Below are 23,920 nucleotides of genomic sequence, written 5' to 3'. Positions count from 1 at the left end.
ATAAGGCGGCACCGATGGGCACAGATAAGGCGGCACTGATGGGCAAAGATGGGCACAGATAAGATGGCACGGATGGGTGGCACGGATAAGTGGCACGGATGGGCACTGATAGGTACCACAGATAGATGGGACTGATGGGCACTGATAGGTGGCACTGCTGGGCACTGATGGGCGGCACTGCTGGGCACTGATGGGCGGCACTGGGGTGCAGCACCTTTGAGGCAGATTGGGTGGCACTGTGGGTGGCACTGTGGGCATTATGGGCACAGACGGGGGGCACTTACTTTTACTTTGTTGTTTTTCAGGATGGCACTGCGGGAGGCAGGTGGGCACTGGCAGGTGGCATGTGGTGCCTTTCATTGCTGGCCGTGATCGGGACTGATGTCCCGATCACGGCCGCCGGTGATCGGCTTTTTTTTTTTCTCCTCGCGCTGTCAGCGCGAGGAGGAATAATAGCCGATTACCGGCTCCGTTCTATCACATGATCAGCTGTCATTGGCTGACAGCTGATCACGTGATAAGGGGTCGGGATCGACCCCTTACACGGATCGGTGATCAGGCGAGTCTCACGGACTCGCCGATCACAGAGCGCGCCGCGCGCGCCCCTCAGGGGGCGCGCAGGCCGCTCGTAACCAGGACGACGTCAATAGACGTAGTCCTGGAAATCTAGGTCCGCGCTAATGCCGTCATTCGGCAATAGCGCGGTACCCAAGTGGTTAATCAGAGAAATGGTGAGGCTTCATGGGATTCCTGTGGATATTGTTTCTGATCGGGGAATGCAGTTCACTTCGAGGTTCTGGAGGGCATTATGTGGTTCCCTGGAGATTAACCTTTCCTTTTCTTCCGCTTACCATCTGCAGACTAATGGCCAGAAGGAAAGAACGAACCAGACTCTGGAACAATACTTACGTTGTTTCTCCTCCTTCTCCCAAGATGATTGGGTCCCTCTCTTACCTCTCGCTGAATTTGCTTACAATAATTCTGTTCACTCTGCCACCAAACTCCATTCTTCGCAAATTATGGATTTCATCCCCCGTTTCTAATGAATAACCTTCCGGAATGCTCGGTGCCTGCTGCTCAGGAAACTTTGGCCTTCTTCAGTGCCAACAACAAGCTTCTTCAGGAAACAATGTCCAGGACACAGGAGTATTATAAACAAATTTTTGACAAGAAGAGGAGAGGAGAACTTAACTTTGAGCCTGGGGAGCAAGTTTGGTTGTCAACCCTGAACTTAAAACTGGCATGTCCCTCCAGGAAGTTGGGTCCCAAGTTCATTGGTCCCTTCCCGGTTAAGAGGAAGATCAACAGCGTGACTTATGAGTTACAACTGCCAGAGTCTTTCCAAATCCACCCGGTCATCCATGTGGCTCTACTTAAGCCCGCTGTCCCGGATCCGTTCGTTGGCAGAGATACTGGTCCACCTGAGCCTGTTCTGATCGACGGAGAAGTCGAGTTTGAAGTGGAATCTATTTTGGACTGCAGGAGGAGACGTGGACAGGTTCAGTACCTGGTGAAATGGAAGGGTACGGTCCTGAAGATAATTCTTGGGAACCAGAATGCAACATTCATGCTGGAGAGACTGATCCTGGCCTTCAAGAGAGCGCACCCAGCTAAGTTGGCTCAATTGGGCATCCGGGGGCTGCCCCTTTGGGGGGGGGGGGGCAATGTCAAGAAGGTCAGCCCGATCGTCCAACTGTCCCGGGAGGTTCTATCCGCAAAGTCCTTGGTAAAAGTGCCAGTCGGCGCACGCGGTTGCTCTGATGGGCGCACGCGGGGGTGTGCGCGGTTGCTGCTCGCTAGTGATGGCGGGTGCGCGGAGAGGTTGGTGTGCGTGGGCATGAATGCATGCAGCGTGACAGCTCTTGGCGCCAAAGGGGTTATTTAAAGGGACCTGTTACCTTGCCTCCTCGCTGTCCGGTCTACAGCGTTCCTGAAGAGACCCCCCTGATTCCTGCTTACTCTTGTGACTTGGCTTACCCTTGACAACTCCTTGCTTGCTGCCTGCCTACCACCCCGGCTTGTCAGGACGATTCTCCTGCCTGCTGATTCGGTGCCTTACCTGCCTGCCTGTTCCTGACCCGGCCTGTCCACGACTACGTCTAGCCTGCTGTTCCACTACTATTCCTGCCTTCCAGTATTCTACTCTAGCTGCTTGAAGGTCTGCAGAGTGAACCGTACTACAAGACACCTTCCCCGCCTCTCCAGCATGTGTGTTCCTGCAGCTCCTGCTTCCTGCTGACCCCAGTTCCAGCCTGCATCTGGTCCTTCTCAGTTCCTGGAGCCGGACTAGCCCTTGCACCGGTGTCCTGCTAGGCGCTTGTGCCCCTTCCGCGCTCTCGAAACTCTGTCCTCTCTACCAGGAGTTCCTGAGCCGGAGGAATACGAGTTGCCTCTCCCAGCATCCGTGGGCTCAACCACCAGGTACACGACAACCTGTCAGATTTTAGAATAATCTCTGTACGTGGCCCCATTACAGAGATTCACCCTCCATTTGCCGTGTTTATCGAAATTGAAGTATAAGAGAAAAAAAACAAAAAAAAAAAAACACAACACACGCCCCACATAACCCTTTAGGTTGTCCCCAGAACATTAGAGGAAATCTTCCAATAGAGACACTAGTTCTGTTGACTTGGAGCTCAAGACATTCCGTTAATTTGCAAGAATTTCCTCACTTCCTAATATAGCTATGGGATGGGGGCAAATTATCTCAATCCCCCCCCCCCCTCCAAATAAGACACAGATGTTAAAAACTAACAGGGGTTATAACTCCCTTACTCTACCCAAGATGGAGAAAATTATAGGAGGTTTTGGCTAGTTCTACCCAAGTTCAACATGGTGCCTGCCACCTCTTGGATATACTTGGGGCTGCAAGATGAGAAGTGCAACATACAAAACAGTTTTTGTGAATGAGTTTATGTAATACAAAGGCTTCTGTTAATTGGGCAGCCATAGCTGCAATAACTACACTTGAAGAAGCTGAGAATGGAGCATTCAGCTTCAGAGCCATCTTCCTTTAACACAATAAACCTGTCAGCTGTAAAGACCAGAAGTCCACAAGGTAGCAGGTACTTAGGCTTCATTCATAATACACATGCATTTCTCCACACACACACCACACACACACCACACACCTGAATTCCTGGAGTTCAACCTAAAGGGAACAGTTGCTTCTACTATCAGCAGAAGTTTTGAATAGCAGTTAACACATCTAATTATCTGCTCTAAGGATTGACTAAACAGAATAATCAAACACACTTGGAAAGTTACACATTTTATTTTGTATCCATAACTCATAACAAAGGAAATCTTTGCCCATTTACTAAAATAACTGCCTGGAAATATTTATGGAATATATATATATATTATATATTTATATTAGGAAAAATTGCTACACCTTTCAAATCGTCACAAATCAGAAAGTCATTCATTTCTATGACAACTGTCCAATCATTTACAAGTAAATTCTGAAACCTTTGTTTGCCATAAGTTTTTTTAAGCTATGGATTCTAATTTTGACTTCTGTTTGCATGAGTACTTTTACAGGAGGCATGCTTTACATACTGTACATGTGAAGAGAACATTCAAACGGCAACAAATAAAAAAGGATTTAGAGAGCTGAAAGTGCATCCCATCGAAAGTTGATCTTCAAACACCCAAGTCCAAAAGAAAGAAAATGCAGTAAACATAGTAACAAGACAGTTAAGAAAAAAAAAAAAATGTAATGCTTAGTGCCTTAGAACGAGTTTCCCTCTACCAATGCTATTGTGAAAGCCTCTGCTTCCATCTGGCCCATGTGGAAGGCGAAGTATCCCGCTGGGAAGCCCATGGGAGACTGAAGCCTTCTTCAGTGCTAGAGGGCTACAAGGCACAGACTTGTTCTCCAAACACAGATTGTGAGCAGCAGCTTTCCGTCTTTGCACCCAAGAACTTGAACAAATCCCACTGTCATTAGAATGCTGCCGAAACTTTTCTGGGCTTGTCCCAGAACTAGAAAATACTCTATTCCCATGATCTGTAGCCAAAGGAGAAAGGCTGTGATAAGGTTGAGAGAAGCACTTGCGTGCCAATAATGGACTAGAGCGAGGGCTACTGAAAGAACTTGGGTTGAATGAAGTGTCTGGGCTTGCAAAATTCATAGCACAAGGAAAACGAGGTGCCAAAACTGGAGAAGCTGGAGTACTGTCAGATTCTGATGAGCTATAACAAGAAGCATCCTCAGCGTATTGCAGCTTTACTGGAAGTTTACCATGTTGTTTAGCCAACTTCTTATCTGGTAAATCACAATTTTCAGTTTCATCAGATTCCATGCCACTTTTCTTGCGTGTCCCTCTTCCACTTACTGGTACAACTCTGACACCATTGTCATCATCAGTGGCATTTTGTTTGACACTAAATGTTTCTAGTGCCTTTCGAGCTCCGTCCAGGTTCTCATATTCTACAAGTGCACAATTTTTTGTAGCCAGCTCAGGATATCTAGCCAAATATTTTTTGACATCACTTGGTACTTCTTTTCCAGGTTTTAAGATACGTACAGAAGTGAGAATTCCAAAAGAAGCAAACATAGAAGTGGCAGTTTCCAGGAAGTTCTGGGGTTTTACAAGACTGGTCTTATCTGTACAATCTAGATTCCAGGCCAACAGTAGTTTTGTGGGAGGAAGTCCAAGCAAAGCATTTGGAACTGGAGTTTTTCGCCTCACTTTTGTTTCCTCTTCATTAACCTCTAGGTTGTCTGAAAACTGAAGCGCATACAAAGTTTGTCTCCAGTCTCTAGTAAGGGACTTCATCTGAGAAAAAAATAAAAATAAAATAAAAAACCACCACGCAAGTTAAAGCATAAATCAGGATAAGTAAAAATAAGTTTGTCTGTAAACAATACCTGTTTTTAGACTACTCAGGGATATTACTACAATGTTGCATGTAGAACTCAATGTATTCATGCAATAAAATATGTACATAACCCTAACTGGTGGATATTTGCTTTTCTAAACTACTGCACATAAATAGGATTTTTAAAACTGCTTACCTGTAAAATCCTTCTTTGATGTACATCAGGGGACACAAAGCCATAGTAACTATGTGGGTTACATCGGTGCATCAGGTACTGGACCCCTCTCCCATTACTGGGAGCCCTCAGTTTTGTAGCCAACCAGCAAAGTGTATAAGAAGGGAGGGACCTCTGTGTCCCCTGATGTACATCAAAGAAAAGGATTTTACAGGTAAGCAATTTTAAAAATCCTATTTTTTTTTTTTACATCAGGGGACACAGAGCCATAGTCATAGTCACAGAGCCATTTAATAACTATGCAGGATGTCCCATAGCAATGGCAACTGGGTGAAGGGGGGGGGGGGGGGGCAGAGGACTCATACTACAGCCTGCAATGTATGCTGTGCCCAAAAGGAGGCAATATCCTTATGACCTTTAATATCGATTTGATAAAAATCAGATAAACGTCTGCACCGAAGACCAAGTTACGGTCTTACAGATCTGAGCCAGAGAGGCCTGATGCACCACCCAAGAGGCACCAATTGCCCTGGATGAGTGTGCTCTTAATATGAGAATTTTCTTCTTTAAGCTGAAGCTTGATCAATCACTTGACAAACCCATTTGGAAAATAGTGAATCTTGACACTGCCTGTCCACATCTTGGACCCTCTGGCAGTACAAACAAAACCTGTTTTGCGACCCTGAGCAGTTGCCTTTAAATAGACGGATCGCTCTTACTACATCAAGAGACTGTAGTGCTTTCTCTTCCCCACATTAAGGCTTCTGGGGAGAAAAAAAATATAGGATTTTTAAAACAGCTTACCTGTAAAATCCTTTTCTTGGAGTACATCATAGGACACAGCATCTCAAGTAATTACTTGGTGGGTTATAGGCCTACCTTCAGGTGTTGACACTGGTATAACCAATACAGGAAGTTTACTCCCCTATATAAGCCCTCCTCCTTCCAGGAGCACTCAGTTTTTGTAGCCAAGCAATATACTCTTACCCCATAAAACAGAGGGGCGGGAGCTCTGTTTCCTATGATGTACTCCAAGAAAAGGATTTTACAGGCAAGCCGTTTTAAAAATCCTATTTTCTTTATTGTACATCATAGGACACAGAGTCTCAAGTAATTACTTGGTGGGATGTCCCATAGCAATGCTACTTGAGGGGAGGGAGACACAACCCGTAGGGTAACCCCCCGACCTGAGGACTTAGACTGCTGCCTGCAGCACACTGCGCCCGAAGGCGATATCCTCATTCCATCTTACATGCACTTGATAACATTTTGCAAATGTATGTACTGAAGGCCAAGTCGCAGCCCTGCAGATTTGAGACCTGGAGGCCTGGTGACACTGCCCAAGAAGCACCAACCGCTCTGGTAGAGCGCACCTTAACTTGAAAAGGGGGAATCTTTCCCTTTAAATCATAAGTTTGAATTATATCTTGCCAAATGCACTTAACAGTGGATTTTGATGCTGTCTTTCCCTTCTTGGGACCCTCTGGCAGAAGAAATAAGACACCAGTCTTATGAATCGGAGCAGTTTTCTTAAAAAAAACATTTTCACTGCTCTCACTACATCATCAAGACAATGTAGTGACTTTTCTTCCCTGGAACAAAGTCTTGGGGAAAAAACCCTGGCAGGACAAGATCTTCATTCAGATGAAAGCCTGAAACCACTTTTGGCAAAAAACCTGGACGAGGGCGTAACACCACTCTGTCCTCATGAATAATCAAATATGACTCCTTACAAGAAAAGAGCAGCCAAAATCCTCCTTGCTGAGGATATAGCAAACGAAAATATCAGCTTCCTAGTCAAAAGGACTAAGAATCAACGGTTCGAATGGCTGTTTTTGTAACACTGACAACTAAATTTAAGTCCCAAGGGCTTAAGAGTTATTTAACTGGCGGATTAATCTGCAGCACTCCTTGCATGAAACCCTGGACTAAAGAATGCATAGCAAGCAGTCTTTGAAATAAAAAATTGATAAGGCTGAGATTTGGCCCTTAATAGTACTCAGGGCCAACTTCATCTCTACGCTTAATTGTAGAAAGGTAAGAATTCTGCCTATGATATCTCCGAGGGTACCAACCCTTGGACTCACACGGAGACATAAGCTTTCCAGGCTCTATAATGTATAGCTCTAGAAGCTGGCTTCCTAGCATTAATCAAAGTAGAGATAACTGACCTGGAAAGCCCACGTTTATTCAGAATGTGGGTCTCAATAGCCAAGCCGTGAAATTTAGCGTTCGTAAAGTAGGATGGAATATCAGCCCCTGAGATAGCAGGTCTGGCCTTAGTGGGAAGAGCCCTGGACCCTCCACTGCCATCCTTACGATCTCTGCGTACCATGACCTTCAGGGCCATGCTGGTGCTACCAGTATTACCGATTTTCTTTCCAGCTTGATCCTGCAAAGAACTTGAGGTAGCAACTGAATCGGGGAAAAGTGCATAGATCAGTAAAAACTGATCCCACGGGGGTCGCCAACACATCTGTTCCGTATGAGAGCGGGTCCCCTGTCCTGGATGCAAAGTTGACTAGCTTAGTGTTTAATCTAGACGCTAGAAGGTCTACGTCCGGAGTCCCCCATCTTTGGCAAAGCCTGAAACAACTTGGGGTGAAGAGACCATTCCCCTGGGAATAACTGCCGGTGACTTAGATAGTCCACTTGCCAATTCTCTACTCCTGGAATGAAAAACTGCCGAAAGGCATGAGACATGCTCTTCTGTCCAAGTTAGAATCTGGTTCACCTCTCTGAGCTGAGAGACTCTTGGTGACCTTGCGATTGATACATGCCACAGCAGTGGCATTGTCGGACAATTCTTTAACCTGAAGGTCCAGGTTTCTAGAGCCAGATACACTTCCGGAATCTCTAGGATGTCGATGGGCAAGGCTCCTACTCCCCAGCCTGAAAGTCTGGCATCTGTCGTTACTACCTTCCAGATAATTGATGTGAAGGACTTTCCTTTCCCTTCAGGTTCCAATATAGTAACCACCAACTGAGGCTTTGGGACACTCATGGGGACAGTCACATTGGCAAGTCCATAGCTTGAATCGTTTTGTTTCAAGCAGACAGAATACTTTCAAATGGAATTTAGCATAGGGAACTGCTTCGAATGAAGCTACCATCTTCCCTAACAACCTCATGCAAAGGCGAATTGAAGGATTTCTCTTCGACATGATCATCCTCACCAGCTCCTGTATGGAGCTGATCCTTGCGGGAGGCAACACCACCCCTTTTCTGGGCTGTGTCTATGATCAGGCCCAGATACTCCAGCCTTAGTGGCTTAAAGGAGGATTTCTTTAGGTTGAGAATCAAACCCGAAACCTTCCAGGTAACTGCTTGTGATGGCTACACCTTGCTTCAAGCAAGCCACTGACTGGTCTATTAACAATAGATCGTCTAAGTAAGCCAAGACAGTTATGCCCTGTGCCCTTAACCTGACTAGAGGTGAGGCTAATACCTTAGTGAATACCCGAGATGCTGTAGCAAGCCCGAAGGGCAAGGCTATTAACTGAAAATGCTTCTGTTCTACTTAGAACCACAGAAACCTCTGGTGAGGAGGAAATATATGGACAAGCAGCTATGCATCTGATGTCGATGGACACCAGAAGTTTTTCTCCTTGCTGGATGGAAATGACCGACTTGATTGACTCCATGCAAATGGAGCGGATTTTCAGGAACAGATTTAGATTACGTTGATCTAGACTTATTCGGATATCCCCATTTGGCTTTGGCGCCGTAATTAGGTTTGAGTAAAACCTCAAACCTTGCTCTTGTTTGGGAATCTGATCACCCCTTGAGCCAATAATCGGTCTAATGCTTGCAACAGGGATTGCCTTTTCCCTGGATCCTTGGGAACGTTTGATCTCAGAAAACGAGATGGTGGAAACTCTCAAAGCTCTAGCTTGTATCCTAGAGACACTGGAGAGAGTCCATTTGTCCTGAATCTCCCTTTGCCAGACTTCTGAGTATATCGGAAGTCTCCCCCCCCCCCCCCCACCTTGGTGAGGGGAGATGCCTCTTCATAAGGAGGTCTTGTATTCTGCTTTGCAGACTTGTAGCCCCAAGTTTTCCTTTATGCCTGGTCTGATGGCAGAGGCCGAACAGTTTAAGTGAAAAGACGCTTATATTTTCTTTTGACTGGCAAAAGAGTACCATTTCCGCTGGAAATTGAATGTATTTATACAAACTATTGTCAAATAATCGTTCTCCCTTAAAGGGGAAACTAGTTAGAAGGTTCTTACAAAGGCGTCTAAGCTGGCTGACCCTTTAACCAAAGGGTCCTTTGCATATGTACAAGTACAAAACGCAAGGCGTGATGCCTGGTGAATAGAATCCTTCATAGCGTCTACAGCAAAGCATATTGCTTTAGGTAGCTCGGCCAGTTCCTGTGCTTGTTGTGCAGGGAGCTCATCTGAGAGCATCTGTGAACTGGTCCTTTAAGGACTGACAGATGCCTATAGCTGCAATTGCAGACTAAGCAACAGTACCTGCTAAGAAAAAAAAAAAAAAAAAAAAAAAAAAAAGGATTTTAAACAGACCTTCCAACTTCTTATCTGTTGGATCTTTAAGCATAAGCGCATTTTTTTTTTTTCACATTGGAAATCGCAGCATCAACTGCTGGAACTTTCCATCTTTTAATGAATCTTTCTTCCATAGCATAGAGCTTTGCGAGTCTTTGGAAGGGAAAAAATGCTTATCCGGATGATCCCATTCGGTATAAATAAGCTTTTTTAGTAATGCGTGGATGGGAAATGCATGCAAAGGCTTCAAAGAACCCAAGGAAGAGACCGGCCCTTCAGCTAACTCTGTTAGAGGTAGCATGCAAGTAGAGTGAACCCCATCCTGTCCCCATAATTCTCTTGGACTCTTCCCTGAGTGTAAAGAGTCTAAGGTGGGGGGGGGGGGGATCTAGGACGCTTCCTATACACTGGATGGAGGATGCAATTAAAGCCACCTTAGGTACCTTTACGGTAGGTCTGGAAGACATAGTGCAAAGCACAAGCAGAGGTACACACAAAATAACAGTTCTTTTGCTACTAAGTAACAGTCTGTCTAGAAATGCCTGTTTACACCCTTACGTGTCCAGCACTCTGGTGTCTCTGATGCCTCGTACATGCGATTAAACAATCAGGTGGAAAAGTCCGGCGGATAATCCGCCCATGCGTAGGCTACGGCGGACTTTTTTTACCCAAAAGTCCGGCGGACTAAGAAAGTATTTTTGCACTCCAATCTGTGCACCGGACTTGCATTTTGGCGGACAATACGGCCGTGTGTGCCAGTCTGCTGTACTTTTGAAATGAATGGCCTTTTCCCGCCCAGAGAAAAGTCCGCTCATTTTGGAGGGAGTCTCCAGGTAGCCAGGGCCAGCGAAGGAGGCGTCGCTGGCCCAGTCACCTGGTATGGAGTTAAAGGGGAATCCCTATGCCGAAAAGTTGGCGTGGGGGTCCCCCCCAGGTCCATATCAGACCCTTATCCAAGCACGCTACCCGGCCTGCCAGGAAAGGGGGTGGGGACGAGCAAGCCCCCCCCCCCTCCTGAGCCGTACCAGGCCACGTGCCCTCAACATGGGGGGGGTGCCTTGGGGAAGGGGGGGGTTCCCATTCAGAATACATAGCTATGAATTTTTATTTTTTTGCATCTTGCAGATTTGCACTACAGAACTTGTTCCATAGGACACCCCGTTTAATGGACTCCTAGGTGGGGGAGGTTCAAATGAACCCTATTAGAGGTAGATACCTCAAGAGCCTGTGGCAGGCAACAAAAGTGTTAAGTAAGGGAGTAGACCAACACCTGACTTGTGCGGCTACTCCCTCCCTGTTAGGATCCTCTGACGAGGAAAATAAGCATCTTCCAATATTTGGGAAGATCTACCTGATCCCCAGCCTCCTGCACCTCAACAAAAGGGCCCAGAGGACTAGATGGGAATCTGCTGCTATGTTTAGTCCTACTATGGAGAGACATAGCAATAATCTTTTAAATGGTAGAAGAAAAACCTGTCTGTATGAAATACAGGGACAGAAGTGTGCTACCCTTGACGGCTTCATCTGACTGGCCTTATTTTTCTTTTTATCACCCAGGGTGGAAGAGACATTTTGGAAGGGTTTTTAGTTTGTTGTATACCATTAACCCCTTCGACCCCTTAGAGGGGTTCCTGGTCCCTTTGTCACTCATAGCTTACAGCAGGGATATGCAATTAGTGGACCTCCAGCTGTTCCAGAACTACAAGTCCCATGAGGCATAGCAAGACTGACAGCTGCAAGCATGACATCCAGAGACAGAGGCATGATGGGACTTGTAGTTTTGCAACAGCTGGAGGTCCGCTAATTGCATATCAATGGATTACAGTAAAAAGCAGAGGCAGTACCAGAAAAAGAATGGTGTCACTTGCTAGGCTTTGTTACAATAACTACTATTAATCCTAGCTATACAATGGTGTCAATCAAGATATGCCTGTGTCACCAAACCTGCCAGCAACCACCAGGGCCGGACTGGGAATAAAAACCAGCCCTGGAAAAAAATGGCATACCAGCCCCGTAGCATTATTATACCAGCCCAACATCACAACCTCATTTTCAGCAAATTCCAGTTAAAAGTGAATCAAGGGGGACACCTGGGACTCTGATGATCAGAGACGGCCTTCCACAGAAAGAATACGCCAAGACCAGTTTCACACTGGGGCAGTGCGGGCGCCAGAGGTAAAACTGCGTTTTTTTTAGCACTGCTTTACCATAGTTTTAGCGCTGCTATTCGGCCACAAATGGTGCGCTTTTACCCCCGCTAGCGGCCGAAAAGGTTAAAACCACCGCAAAGCGCTGCTACAGCAGCCCTATGCCGGTGGTATAGCCGTGCTGCCCCATTGATTTCAATGGACAGGAGCGGTGAAGGAGCAGTGAATACACTGCTCCGAAGATGCTGTTTGCAGGAGTTTTTTTTTAACTTCCTGCAAGCGCACTGCTCCAGTGTGAAAGCCCTCGGGGGAGGCTGTGGGCATAGTACAGGAGATGGTCAGAGGCTGTGGGCATGGTACAGGAGATCGTTAAAGACTGAGGACATGATACTAAAGATGGTAAGATTTGTAGACATGATACAGGAGGTGATCAGAGACTGCAGACATGATACAAGAGATCAATGCAGCCTCACAGTGCCCATCAATTCAGCCTCACAGTGCCAGTCCATGCAGCCTCACAGTGCCCATTAATTCAGCCTCTGTGCCAGTCCATGTGCAGCCTTACCATGCCCATAATTTCAGCCTTACCGTGCCCATCATTGCAGCCTTATCGTGCCCATAATCGCATCCTCTGGATAAATAGAAAATACTAATCAGTGCAAACAAATAACTGAAATAAAAAAAACGATTGCAAGCTGAACTCTAAGGGTTAATTTCACATAGCCCCAAATGCAAATTTGTAAAAACAGACAGTGCAGAGCTATCAATATGATGAAGTTATAAAAAGTCCAATATGGCATTAATCATTAAGAGCAGTCCAGAGCCCAATAAAAGATAGCTCAAAACACCCATAAAAGAGAAGAATCCACAAGTTTTATCAGATCCACTTGTACCACCAACTAACAGGCAAAATGCTCCCTCGCTTCATAGGAGCGACCCCTGAACCAAAAGGAAGATCAGTAAACACTTGTTCCCACTTCAGAGGGAAACACTTTGGAGTGCGAGAGATCCCAATCTCACATGTATCCTGGTCATGATTAAATAAAACAATTCTAAGTGCTCTCCATTATTGTAAAAGCACAGACTTTAACATAGGTAGAAAACTTAGACAATATTTTCGGTAGCAAGCTTAAACAGCATACACAATGCCGATCCCATATCGTCTCATCAGGATAGCAGCAGGTGAAGTCACAGTCCATGGCTGAGCTCAGTGTGAAACTTTCGGCCGTGCTGTGTGAAAAGTCCCGCCCTCCTCCTAGACCAGCTCATGTGATAGACACAGTGTTCCGTCTATCACACGAGCTGGACTTTTCACTCTCAGCTCCGAGACACACGTGAGATGCCTACTGTGCGTGACATGTAGAGGGGGGGAGGGGGAGGACGAATAGGGAGAGGACCGCTGCAGCCACAGCTTAGCCCAAAAGCGGCCCCAGGGCAGGCAGCCTACCGGGAAATGTCCCGGTATCCCGGTAGGCCAGTCCAGCCCTGGCAACCACTCTGCTCTGTCCCTCCACTGCCAGACTTAATCTTTTCTTGTATAGCTTAAGATACTTCCGCCACGTGTGGCCTGTGTCAGGCGACGTTTAGCCACGCTCCCACGCAAATATGGCCCCTTCCAACTAGGGAAGTGTATCAGTGCTGGCAACATGGCCACCGGCGGGGGTGGTAAAACTGCCACAATTTGCCCTAAAAAATAAATTTTTTTCCCTCCATTTTTTCTTTTTGGAAAAGAGGCAGCGGGCTGGCATCCAAAAGGAACAAAAACCACTACTCTGGGGGCCCAGGAAGTGATCAGACCCCCCCTTCATACCTGAGGGCCTGAGCTGGCTTGAACGGAGAGGAGAGTGAAAGCTTCTGCTGTTTCCAGCATCAGAATGGTGAGTGCTCAACACAGCCTCCTGTGGTGACACAGACATGACATAGCAACATAAGACATGGAAGGTGAGATTCCTTGCAGAAAATCTTCCCTACCTTTCTGCCGCAGGGTTTTAGTAGAGATAAAAAGCCCAATATATACGCCCTTCACGGTAGGCTCCGAGGCCTTGAAAGGAAACCTTCAGGAACAGGGGTACACTCAGGTAATCCCGTAATCCTGGACCTGCCAGAAGACCCTGCCAGTAAACTTATTGGCCTTACTACCAAGAAGTACTGGATCCCAGGGACCAGCTTAAAAGCATTCGCAAGCAAAACCTTGCGTCTTCAGATGACGCCTGGGTACCGTTCATTTAGGCCATTACAGAGACATCAGAACAGATCTGGTCAGGATGGCTTGCAAAGGATTACTGTCTGTGGAACTCAGTACACACATCCTTACACGTGCCCAACACCTTAGATACTGGCGAAAAAAACTGAGGACTCCCAGTAATGGGAGGGGTTATATGAGGGAAGTTCACGCCTTAAGGGGCGTGCCAGTGTCCAGCACCTGATATGCCGATATAAACCACATAGTTACTATGGCTCCGTGTCCCCTGATGTAAGAAAAGAAATGGAGCTTTGTGGCCACAACCATAAACACTACATTTGGAGAGGAGTTAACAAGGCTTATGATGAAAGGTACATCATTCCTACTGTGAAACAGAGGTGGATCACGGATGTTTTGGGGGTTGGGAGCTACAACGGCACAGGAAATTTGGTAAAAATTGATGGCAAGATGAATGCTGCATGTTATCAAAAAATACTGGAGGAACATTTGCATTCAGCCAGGAAGCTGCACATGGGATGTACTGGGACATGCCAACATGACAATAATCCAAAACACAAGGCCAAGTCGACCTGTCATTGGCTACAGCAGAATAAAGCGAAGGTTCTGGAGTGGCCATCTCAGTCTCCTGACCTCAATATCACCGAGTCACTCTGGGGAGATCTCAAACATGCAGTTCATGCAAGACAGCCAAAGAATTAACAGGAATCGGAGGCTTTTTGCCAAGAGGAATGGGCAGCTTTACCATCTGAGATAAAGAGACTCAGCCACAAAAGACTTCAAGCTGTCATTGATGTTAAAGGGGGCCACACACGGTATTAACAGGGGTATGTAAACCTTTGATCAGGGTCATTTGGTAGTTTGTTGCGATTACAATTTTAAAAAGAGTAAACAGTTGATTGATAATAAATATGGTTAGCGTTTGGCTAAAGCCAAGTAAAAAACTGTTATTCATATTCTCTGGAAAATGAAATTAAAAAAAATTTCCAAGAAGATTTATACAAGTCAGCAGCTTAAAAAAAAAAAAAAAAAAAAAGAGAAGGAGGGAGCAACCTGCAAGGCAAAGGCATAATGAGCTAGTATGCATAGCATACTAGCTCATTATGAATAACTTACCCGAGAACGAAGCCCCCGAAGCGGTCCTCCGTCCTAATGTTAGAAGCTGCCATGTATCCCGGAGTGACTTCCGGGCCTCGCTGCTCCGGCGCTGTGATTTACCGGAGCCGCGATGACGTCACTCCCGCGCATTTCGCATGGGAGCCAACACAAGCAGAATATCGCCGAGATCTGCGGCCTGCCCAGTGCGCCTGCGGTGTCTGTCTTTTGTAAATATCTCCTAAACCTTATAGGTTTAGGAGACATTTCTTGGACCTACAGGTAAGCCTTAATCTAGGCTTACCTGTAGGTCAAAGTGGTTTGTAAGGGTTTACAACCATTTTAAAATAAGGACACTTGCCTGTCCAGATCTTCAGAAAGGAGGGGGGGGGGGGGGGGAAAAAAAAAAAAAAACACAACACGGGAAGTGAAGCCTTTAACCGGATAAGTGGAAATTCCACTTTTGGGTGGAACTCCGCTTTAGGGTCAACAAGAATTCATTTTCACAAACACCAACTTTGTGAAAAAAATAAATAAAGCGGTTTGAATGTTTTTTTTTTTTTGTTTTGTTTTTTTATATAGAAGTTTTAACCATCTACTTTATTGACCACTTACAAACTGTCATTCCTTAGCAAAATGGATTGAGAACAAAAAAAAAAATCCTCACCTTTTTGAAAGACGTAAGTAATTTAATGCTGACAAAACCAAACTTGTTTTTCTGTACATGTTTGAGCAGAAAGGCATCGCGAGACAAATTCTCATCCGACAGGTAAAACTCTACTTGACTTACAATCTTTTCAATTAGCTTCACATCAGGAATCCCCAAATCACCTTCACAGGAGTCCTCATCTAAGGTTTCAGTCATATCACAGAAACTTCTGTAAAAAAAATAAACACAATTATATTATAATATATATTAATATATTATAAATAATTATAATAAACCACATACACACACACACACACACACACACACACACACACAAAAGAAACCTCAATTTTACAGCAGCAGAATGCTTCTCACCATTTACTCAGCAGTCTATCAGGGCAATGCATTTGTTAGGTGTAACCTGGACTGTACCCGATAACTGCTGAGGAACGTCTTCCTTTGTTGCTGATGTATTATCCTTCTGCATTGTGAACAGGGTTAAACTCAATAAGTATTAATGCAGAAGTGCAGCACTACTTTTAAGTAGACCACTTTGCAACAGTTGTCTGTTAAGTGCCTCCAGTGCAGGTGGCAGCCATCTTGAATCAATCCTGGAAGATCGTGGTTGGCTGATGCAACAAAGAAGTAGGTATTTGCAGATTGCTAAGCAAAATGAGGGACAGTGAAAAGCTAGTAAGGGCTGTCAGAAAGACTTGGCTTCTAGATTAACAGAACCCTGCCATAGCTGACCACAATCGGGTAACAGAAACAGACTGCACATTGTACAAGGCCTTGCCTCAGAGACTTGGAACATTCACCCTGGGGAGGGAGAGGCGTGATTTGGATGCCTAGTGAGAGCAGACTGAACGACAAGAGACCACTCCTACCTCCTGTAAGTTAACCATAGCATCTCCTAAACCTGTGACTTTAACTGGCCTTTTGCTGAATTAGAGAACATGTGATCCAGTATGGGTCTGGTAAGAGACAACATTCCACAATTCAACAGCTCCCCAGGGGGTAGCGCGTCTACATTGTGCCATATGAAGATATAGGAACGCCAAGTTTTTTTTTTTTTTTTTTTTTTTTTTTAGGGTTCTGTGAACTTAAACTTCATAGTACAGGACAAATAAAAATGAAGTGGTCAAATCCGTATGCCCTTTATAGTTTCTGGAGAATGTCAGCAAATTGACACTTGCCAAACACTACAGGGAATAAGGTAGCTTTAACCACATTTTAATAGCATCCAATACTATGGATTCCTTCCCCCCCCCCCCCCCCCATTTATGGGGGGGGGGGGGGGAATAAAAAAATAAATTCCTAGATAGGTCTGTCTCTGGATGTAAACAGCCATCAGTGATTGATGGTCACCTACAGGGGGGAGGTATAAAGTTTACAGATTAGTAGCGATAGTAGGAAGGCTGTGCAGAAATCTTGTGAATGAGGGATGTTTAGTGAACCACACAGGACAAGATGTAATATATGGCTGTTCTCAGCTCAGCCGCCACATACCACTGTTGCTCCATTGTACCATTTTAGTGGTACATGTGCCTCAGTTATATATTGGGGAACCTTCAAGTCATTGCTAGAATTTCCTGACCCAATGAGAAAAGGATTGGCCACTGCCTGTATCAAGAAATCTGCTAGGGAATTAGCATGGTCACGCCTGACAAAAATCCATCAGCAGTAAAATGCTGCCCTTTCAGGATTGTGGACTTGGAGAAGGTTTGTTCAGGAAATTAGTAGCCGATAGGATTGACGTACGATTCTGTGTTAGGTTAGGAAAGATTGGTGCTGTAACCTTAAGGTAAGACAAGGGGAGCATTCTTTACCAGATGAACGGTGCAGCCAAAAGTAGGGTATTTCAATAGATAACTCTTTGAGTCATCAGTTGTCAATGGGCCCCCATACCTTTTTATGATCAATAACTTGCATATAAGCCTTCAAAAGGGTATAGGCTAGGCCAGGGATATGTAATTACCGGTCCTCCAGCTGTTGCAGAACTACAAGTCCCATGATTCATAGCAAGACTGACAGCCACAAGCATGATAGGTCTTATAGATTTGCAACAGCTGGGAGGTCCACTAATTGCATATTTAATAAAATTTTATACACACACGTTGCATATAGTGAGGCAAGCCTGTTAAATGGGTCATATTTATGAAGTATTGCTATGAGTGTTAGTTTTTACCTGTCAGAGGAGCCTAGGTACTCATTCCTAGACTCCTGCCTCATTTCTTTGTGGCGCAGTCTGGAATTAAATGAATGTGGGCGAACATCAACAGGTAGGCTACAGATGCTGTTTCGAGATCTTGGATATGGATACCCAGGAGATGCCATGATGTTCACATAAGGCTGAAGACACAAAATGTTAGATGGTTACACATATGCAGGCTTGCTGCCATTCAATATTTTTCAGGTTTAAAACTGATGGTACATTATGTACACAACTGCAACATTCATGCTGCAGTGCCAGGGTAGTTTTAAGGGGGGGGGTTTATAGATCAGCACTATGCAAGAGGAACTAAACTCTGAAATTTTAACATAAAACAAAAAGGGCAAGAAGAGGGCAAAGAGCTACTTAACACTGCCTACCCACTAGGTTCTGCCCAATTACTGATGTACCATGGCTTGCTCTGTACCACATCTCCAATTTAGGCAATTCATTTTGAAAATAGGATTTTTTATAACAGCTTACCTGTAAAATCCTTTTCTTGGAGTACATCATAGGACACCGAGCCTTAAGTATTTACTTAGTAGGTTATAGCTACCTTCAGTTGTTGACACTGGCACACCCAATACAGGAAGTTGGCTCCCCTATACAACCCCTCCTCCTTCCACGAGTACCTCAGTTTTTGTAGCCAAGCAATATACTTAAACCCCCATAAAAAGAAGAGCGGTGGGACCTGTGTCCTATGAGGAACTCCAAGAAAAGGATTTTTCAGGTGAGCTGTTAAAAAAAAAAAAAATCCTATTTTCTTTATCATACATCATAGGACACAGAGCCTCAAGTATTTACTTAGTGGGACGTCCCATAGCAATGCTACTTGAGGGGAGGGAGACAACCCATAGGGCACCCCCAGACCTTGAGGGCTTATACTTCTACCTGCAGCACACTGCGCCCGAAGAAGATATCCACATTCCTTCTTACATTCACTTGGTAAAGTTTTGTTGCCCTATGGACCGAAGACCAAGTTGCAGCCTTGCAGATCTGAGTAAAGGAGGCCTGGTGACGCACTGCCCAAGAAGCACTAACCACTCTGGTAGAGTGCTCCTTAACTTTAATAGGGGGAATCTTACCCCGAAAATCATACGTTTGAATTATAACTTGCCCAATCCACTTGGCAACAGTGGATTTTGACACCACCTGTCTTTTTAGGACCTTCTGGCAGAATAAATAAGACAGTCTTACGAATCTGAGCAGTTCTCTTTTAAAAGATTTTAACTGCTCTCACTACATCAAGACAATGTAGTGACTTTTCTTCCCTGGAACATGGTTTTGGGAAAAAAAAAATGGCAGAATATCTTCAATCGTATGAAAGCCTGAAACCACTTGGCAAAAAGCCTGGACGAGGGTGCAACACCACTCTGTCCTCATGAATGTAGCCAATTCTGAAAACCTCCTTGCCGAGGATATAGCAACCAAATATATCAGCTTCCTAGTCAGAAAGACTAAGGGAACATGCTGTAATGGTTCAAATGGCAGTTTTTTTATTTTTAACACTGACAAAACTAAATGGCGGATTATTCCGCATCACCCCTTACATAAAACCCGACTAAAGAACGCATAGCAAGCGATCTTTGAAATAAAACCAATAAGGCTGAGACTTGGCCCTGACACTAGGGCCAACTTCATCTCTACGCCCAATTGTAGAAAGGCAAGGATTCTGCCTATAATACATCTCCGAGGGTACCAACCCTTGGATTCACACCAGGAAACATAAATAAGCTTTCCAAACGAATATACAGCTCTGGAAACTGGTTTCCTTGCATTGATTAAAGTTGAGATAAACAGACCTGGAAAGCCCACGCTTCAGAATGTGGGTTTCAATAGCCAAGCCGTTAAATTTAGCATTCGTAAAGTAGGATGGAATATTGTCCCCTGTGATAGCAGGTCTGACCTTAATGGGAGAGACCAAGGACCCTCCACTGCCATCTTTACAATCTCTGCGTACCATGACCTTCTGGGCCATGCTGGTGCTACCAGAATTACCAGCTTTCCAGCTTGATCCTGCAAAGTCAAGGCAGCAACTGAAATGGAGGGGGAAATGCATAGAGCAACGAAAACTGATTCCACGGGGTTTCCACCGCATCTGTTCCATATGAGAGTGGATCCCTTGTTCTGGGCACAAAGTTGACCAACTTAATGTTGAATCTGGACCCTAGGAGATCTATAGCCAGTGTCCCCATCTTTGGAAGACCGCCCGAAAAACTTTGGGGTGAAGAGACCATTCCCCTGGGAATAACTGCTGGTGACTTAGTCCACCTGCCATTTATACTCCCAGAATAGGGATGAGCTTCGTGTTCGAGTCGAACGCATGTTCGACTCGAACATCGGTCGTTGGTGCGTTCGCCGAATTCCGAATGTTTGGGCCGTTCGCGGCAAAATTCGTGTGGCCCACAATGCACTGCGATGGCGCAATGCATTGCTGTCTCACGATTGGCCAAGCATGCACTGTGACCCCGCATGCTTGGCCAATCGCAGCGCCAGCAGCGAGGAGAGCCATGGTTGGCCACAGGCATCCTGCCTGTGGCCAATCATAGCTCAGGCTGTGTAGTGCACGCCCCACACTATATAAGGCCGCCATTAAGGCAGCCTCGTGCAGTGTGTTGGCGTCTGAAGCAGTGGGTGTTCTGTGTACCTTCAACACAGTTACACACCAATCGTTTTTGGCTGATTTACTATCTTGCTCTTGTGTAGTGGTTACTGTCTGTGCCCTGACCGCAGTATACACCACTATATTCACCTCACCTATATAGCTAGTGATCTAGCTTTAATAATAGAGCTTGCAGTCAGTAGTTAGTGCGTGCTGTCTGCGTGCTCTGTACCCAGTACATACCACTATATACACCTACATAGCGGTTCTCTATTTGAGCCCGATTGTCATCTGCAGGAGTTATTGGAAGTTGTGTGTGCTTCCAGCACAGCACAGTATACATCTTTATATACCCCTTTAACTCTGCTGTTTTCTGGTTATTGTCTGCGTGCCCTGACCGCAGTATACACCGTGATATTCACCTCACCTATATAGCTAGTGGTCCATCTTTAACAATAGAGCTTGCAGTCAGTAGTGTCACTCAGGAGATAGTGCGTGCTGTGTGCGTGCTCTGTACCCAGTACATACCGCTATAATCCACCTACATAGCTGTTCTCTATTTGGGCCCGATTGTCATCTGCAGGAGTTATTGGAAGTTGTGTGTGCTTCCAGCACAGCACAGTATACATCTGTATATACCCCTTTAACTCTGCTGTTCTATAAAAAAGGCATCTGCAGGAGTTAGTGGGTGTTGTGTGCCTCCAGCACAATATAAACTACCCAACTACTGTTTTACCCAACTCCCTTCAGGCCATTACCATGTCTGGAAGGCCAGCAAGGAGAGGCAGACAGGCGCGAGCCGATAAAAGAGGGCAAGCAGGCTCTGTGTCTAGAGACAACAGTGCTGGTCGTGGACGCGGTGCATTGTCATCAGCACGTGGCCATGGGACATGCTTGTCCTTTTCTGCAGCTGGACATGTTGAACCGCAACATGCCAACAACTTGGTAGAGTGGATGACCAAGCCCTCTTCATCCTCCTCATCCTCTCTCACCCAGTCTCAGGGTAGTAGAAAAGCAGCTGCCAACACATCGTCGTCCCTCCTCTCAATGTCATCATCAGTGACTCCTTCCCTAGACCCACCACGTCCTCCTGAGGAGTCTCCTGAACTCTTTGAGCACAGTGTTGGGTACATGCTCCAGGAGGATGCCCAGTGTTTGGTGGGCTCTGATGATGACACTCAGCTAGAGGAAGGCAGTAACGTGAGCGCAGAGAGAGAGGATGCTCAAGAAGCACAGCAATCTGGCAGTCATGTTCCACAAGCTGCAGCATACTGCCAGGTTTGCTACAGCGATGAAGAGGGAGGGGATGATGAGGGCACTGACTCCACGTGGGTGCCTGGAAGGAGGGAGGAGGAGGAGGAGGAGGAGGAGGCACATGTCCAAAGAGGCAGGATGCCCTCCGGGGGCCAGCTTAGGGGCAGCACACCGACTGAATCACACCGCAGAGCTCCGCCTGCGCAGAGCGCTTCCTCTGCGCGTTATTCTAAAAGTTCTTTGGTGTGGGCCTTTTTTGAGATGAGTGCATCAGATCGCACCGCTGCTATTTGCAACATATGTCTCAAGCGTATCTCACGTGGCCAAAACATCAGCCGCTTGGGCACCACATGCTTGACCAGACATATGTTGACCTGCCATGCAGCTCGTTGGCAAGCATACCTCAAAGACCCACACCAAAGAACAAAGCGGACCTCTCCTTGCTCCTCATCAGCTGGCATCTCCAACCCCACTAGACCTTCAGTCCTCTCTGAAACCTGCTCTGAGAGGAATGAAGGTGTAGAATTAGGTGTGTCACAGCCAAGTGCTTCCGGGAACTCTGCTAGTGGTACATCCACGTCCGATTATAGCAGGCAAATGTCCCTGCCCCAGCTGCTGGACCGGCGGAAGAAATTTACTCCCAGCCATCCACATGCCCAGCGGTTGAATGCTAGCTTGGCTAAACTGCTAGTACTTCAACTGCTGCCTTTTCAGTTGGTAGACTTGGCCCCCTTCCGTGAGTTTGTACAATGTGCGGTTCCTCAGTGGCAGGTCCCCAAACGCCACTTTTTCTCACGGAAGGCGATTCCGGCTCTCTACCGGCATGTGGAAGGCAATGTCCTTGCCTCGCTGGACAGGGCGGTCAGCGGTAAGGTGCATATTACCGCTGACTCATGGTCCAGCAGGCATGGACAAGGACGTTACCTGTCTTTCACGGCCCATTGGGTCACTCTTCTGGCTGCTGGGAAGGATGCAGGACAAGGTGCAGTAGTGTTGGAGGTTGTTCCGCCACCACGCCTCCAAAATGCTACTATTGGTTGTGACACACCTCTCTCCTCCACCCCCTCCTCTTCTTCCTCCATGGCCTCTTCCAGTGCTCTGTCCTCAGAACCAGCGGTGCTCCGTAGGCGTTGCAGGGGCTACGCAAGTACGCAGGCAAAACGATGCCATGCCGTGCTTGCGCTGGTTTGTTTGGGGGACAGGAGCCACACTGGGGCGGATGTTTTGTCAGCTCTGCAGGGGCAGGCCGAGAGGTGGTTGACGCCACGCCAGCTTAAGCCAGGAATGGTGGTTTGCGACAATGGCACCAACCTCCTCTCCGCCCTCCGACAGGGACAACTGACCCATGTGCCCTGTGTAGCTCACGTCCTTAACCTGGTGGTGCAGCGGTTCTTGGGCAGGTACCCCGGCTTACAGGATGTCCTGAAACAGGCCAGGAGAGTCTGTGTGCATTTCCGCCGATCATTTAATGCCTGTGCTCGGCTGGCTGAGCTCTAAAAAGGAGTTGAACCTGCCCAAGAACCGCCTTATATGTGACATGCCCACCAGATGGAACTCAACATTGGCCATGCTGCAGCGGCTGCACACGCAGCAGAGGGCCATCAATGAGTACCTGTGCGACTACGGCACCAGGACAGGGTCAGGGGAGCTTGGTTTTTTTCTCACCACGCCAGTGGGGCATGATCAGGGATGCATGCACTGTCCTGTCACCGTTTGAGGAGGCCACAAGGATGGTGAGCAGTGACAGTGCATGCATCAGTGACACTGTACCTCTTGTCCACCTCTTGGAGCATACGCTGCGTGGAATAATGGACAGGGCACTTGAGGCAGAACAGAGGCAGGAAGAGGAGGACTTCCTTGCCTCTCAAGGCCCCCCTTTATCCAGACAGTGTTCCTGCTGTGCCACCCATCACACAGGAAGAGGGTGAGGAGGAGGAAGAGGAGGAGGAGGAGGATGATTGTGTCAGCATGGAGGTGGAGGCTGGCACTCAGCATCAGCAGCAGCAGTCTTATAGGGATGATTTACAGTCCCAAGAAACACGTGGACTTGTACGTGGCTGGGAGGAGGTAGCTGCGGATCATGTTGTCCTTAGTGACCCAGAGGACTCCGGACCGAATGCCTCAGCTAACCTACGCTGCATGGCCTCCCTGATCCTGCAAAGCCTGCGGAAGGATCCTCGTATTCTTCGGATCAAGGAGAGGGACCATTACTGGCTGGCCACTCTCCTTGATCCACGGTACAAGGGTA

The 23,920-nt window shown here is 46.6% G+C and overlaps 1 protein-coding gene across 1 annotated transcript in view; it reads right to left on the bottom strand.

Annotated features, from left to right (window-relative positions):
- Positions 1–3,255: 3,255 nt before the first annotated feature.
- The window catches only part of LOC143976079 (la-related protein 6-like), a 53,677-nt gene continuing 33,012 nt past the window's right edge, over positions 3,256–23,920 (bottom strand). The window contains exons 3-5 of the mRNA XM_077478553.1: positions 17,793–17,956; positions 15,623–15,833; positions 3,256–4,784 (exon numbers count right to left, since the gene is read on the bottom strand). Of these exons, the coding sequence (XP_077334679.1) occupies positions 3,726–4,784; positions 15,623–15,833; positions 17,793–17,941 (1,419 nt within the window). The 5' untranslated portion in view covers positions 17,942–17,956 and the 3' untranslated portion in view covers positions 3,256–3,725. The remainder of the gene's footprint in view (positions 4,785–15,622; positions 15,834–17,792; positions 17,957–23,920) is intronic.

The sequence above is a fragment of the Lithobates pipiens genome, unplaced genomic scaffold, assembly GCF_037356315.1.
Source record: "Lithobates pipiens isolate NorthernLeopardFrog02 unplaced genomic scaffold, aLitPip1_a1.2 Scaffold_13, whole genome shotgun sequence".
NCBI classification, from domain to species: Eukaryota; Metazoa; Chordata; class Amphibia; order Anura; family Ranidae; genus Lithobates; species Lithobates pipiens.
The sequence above is the reverse complement of the archived record's forward strand: the minus strand, read 5'-3'. Positions and strand labels throughout refer to the sequence as shown.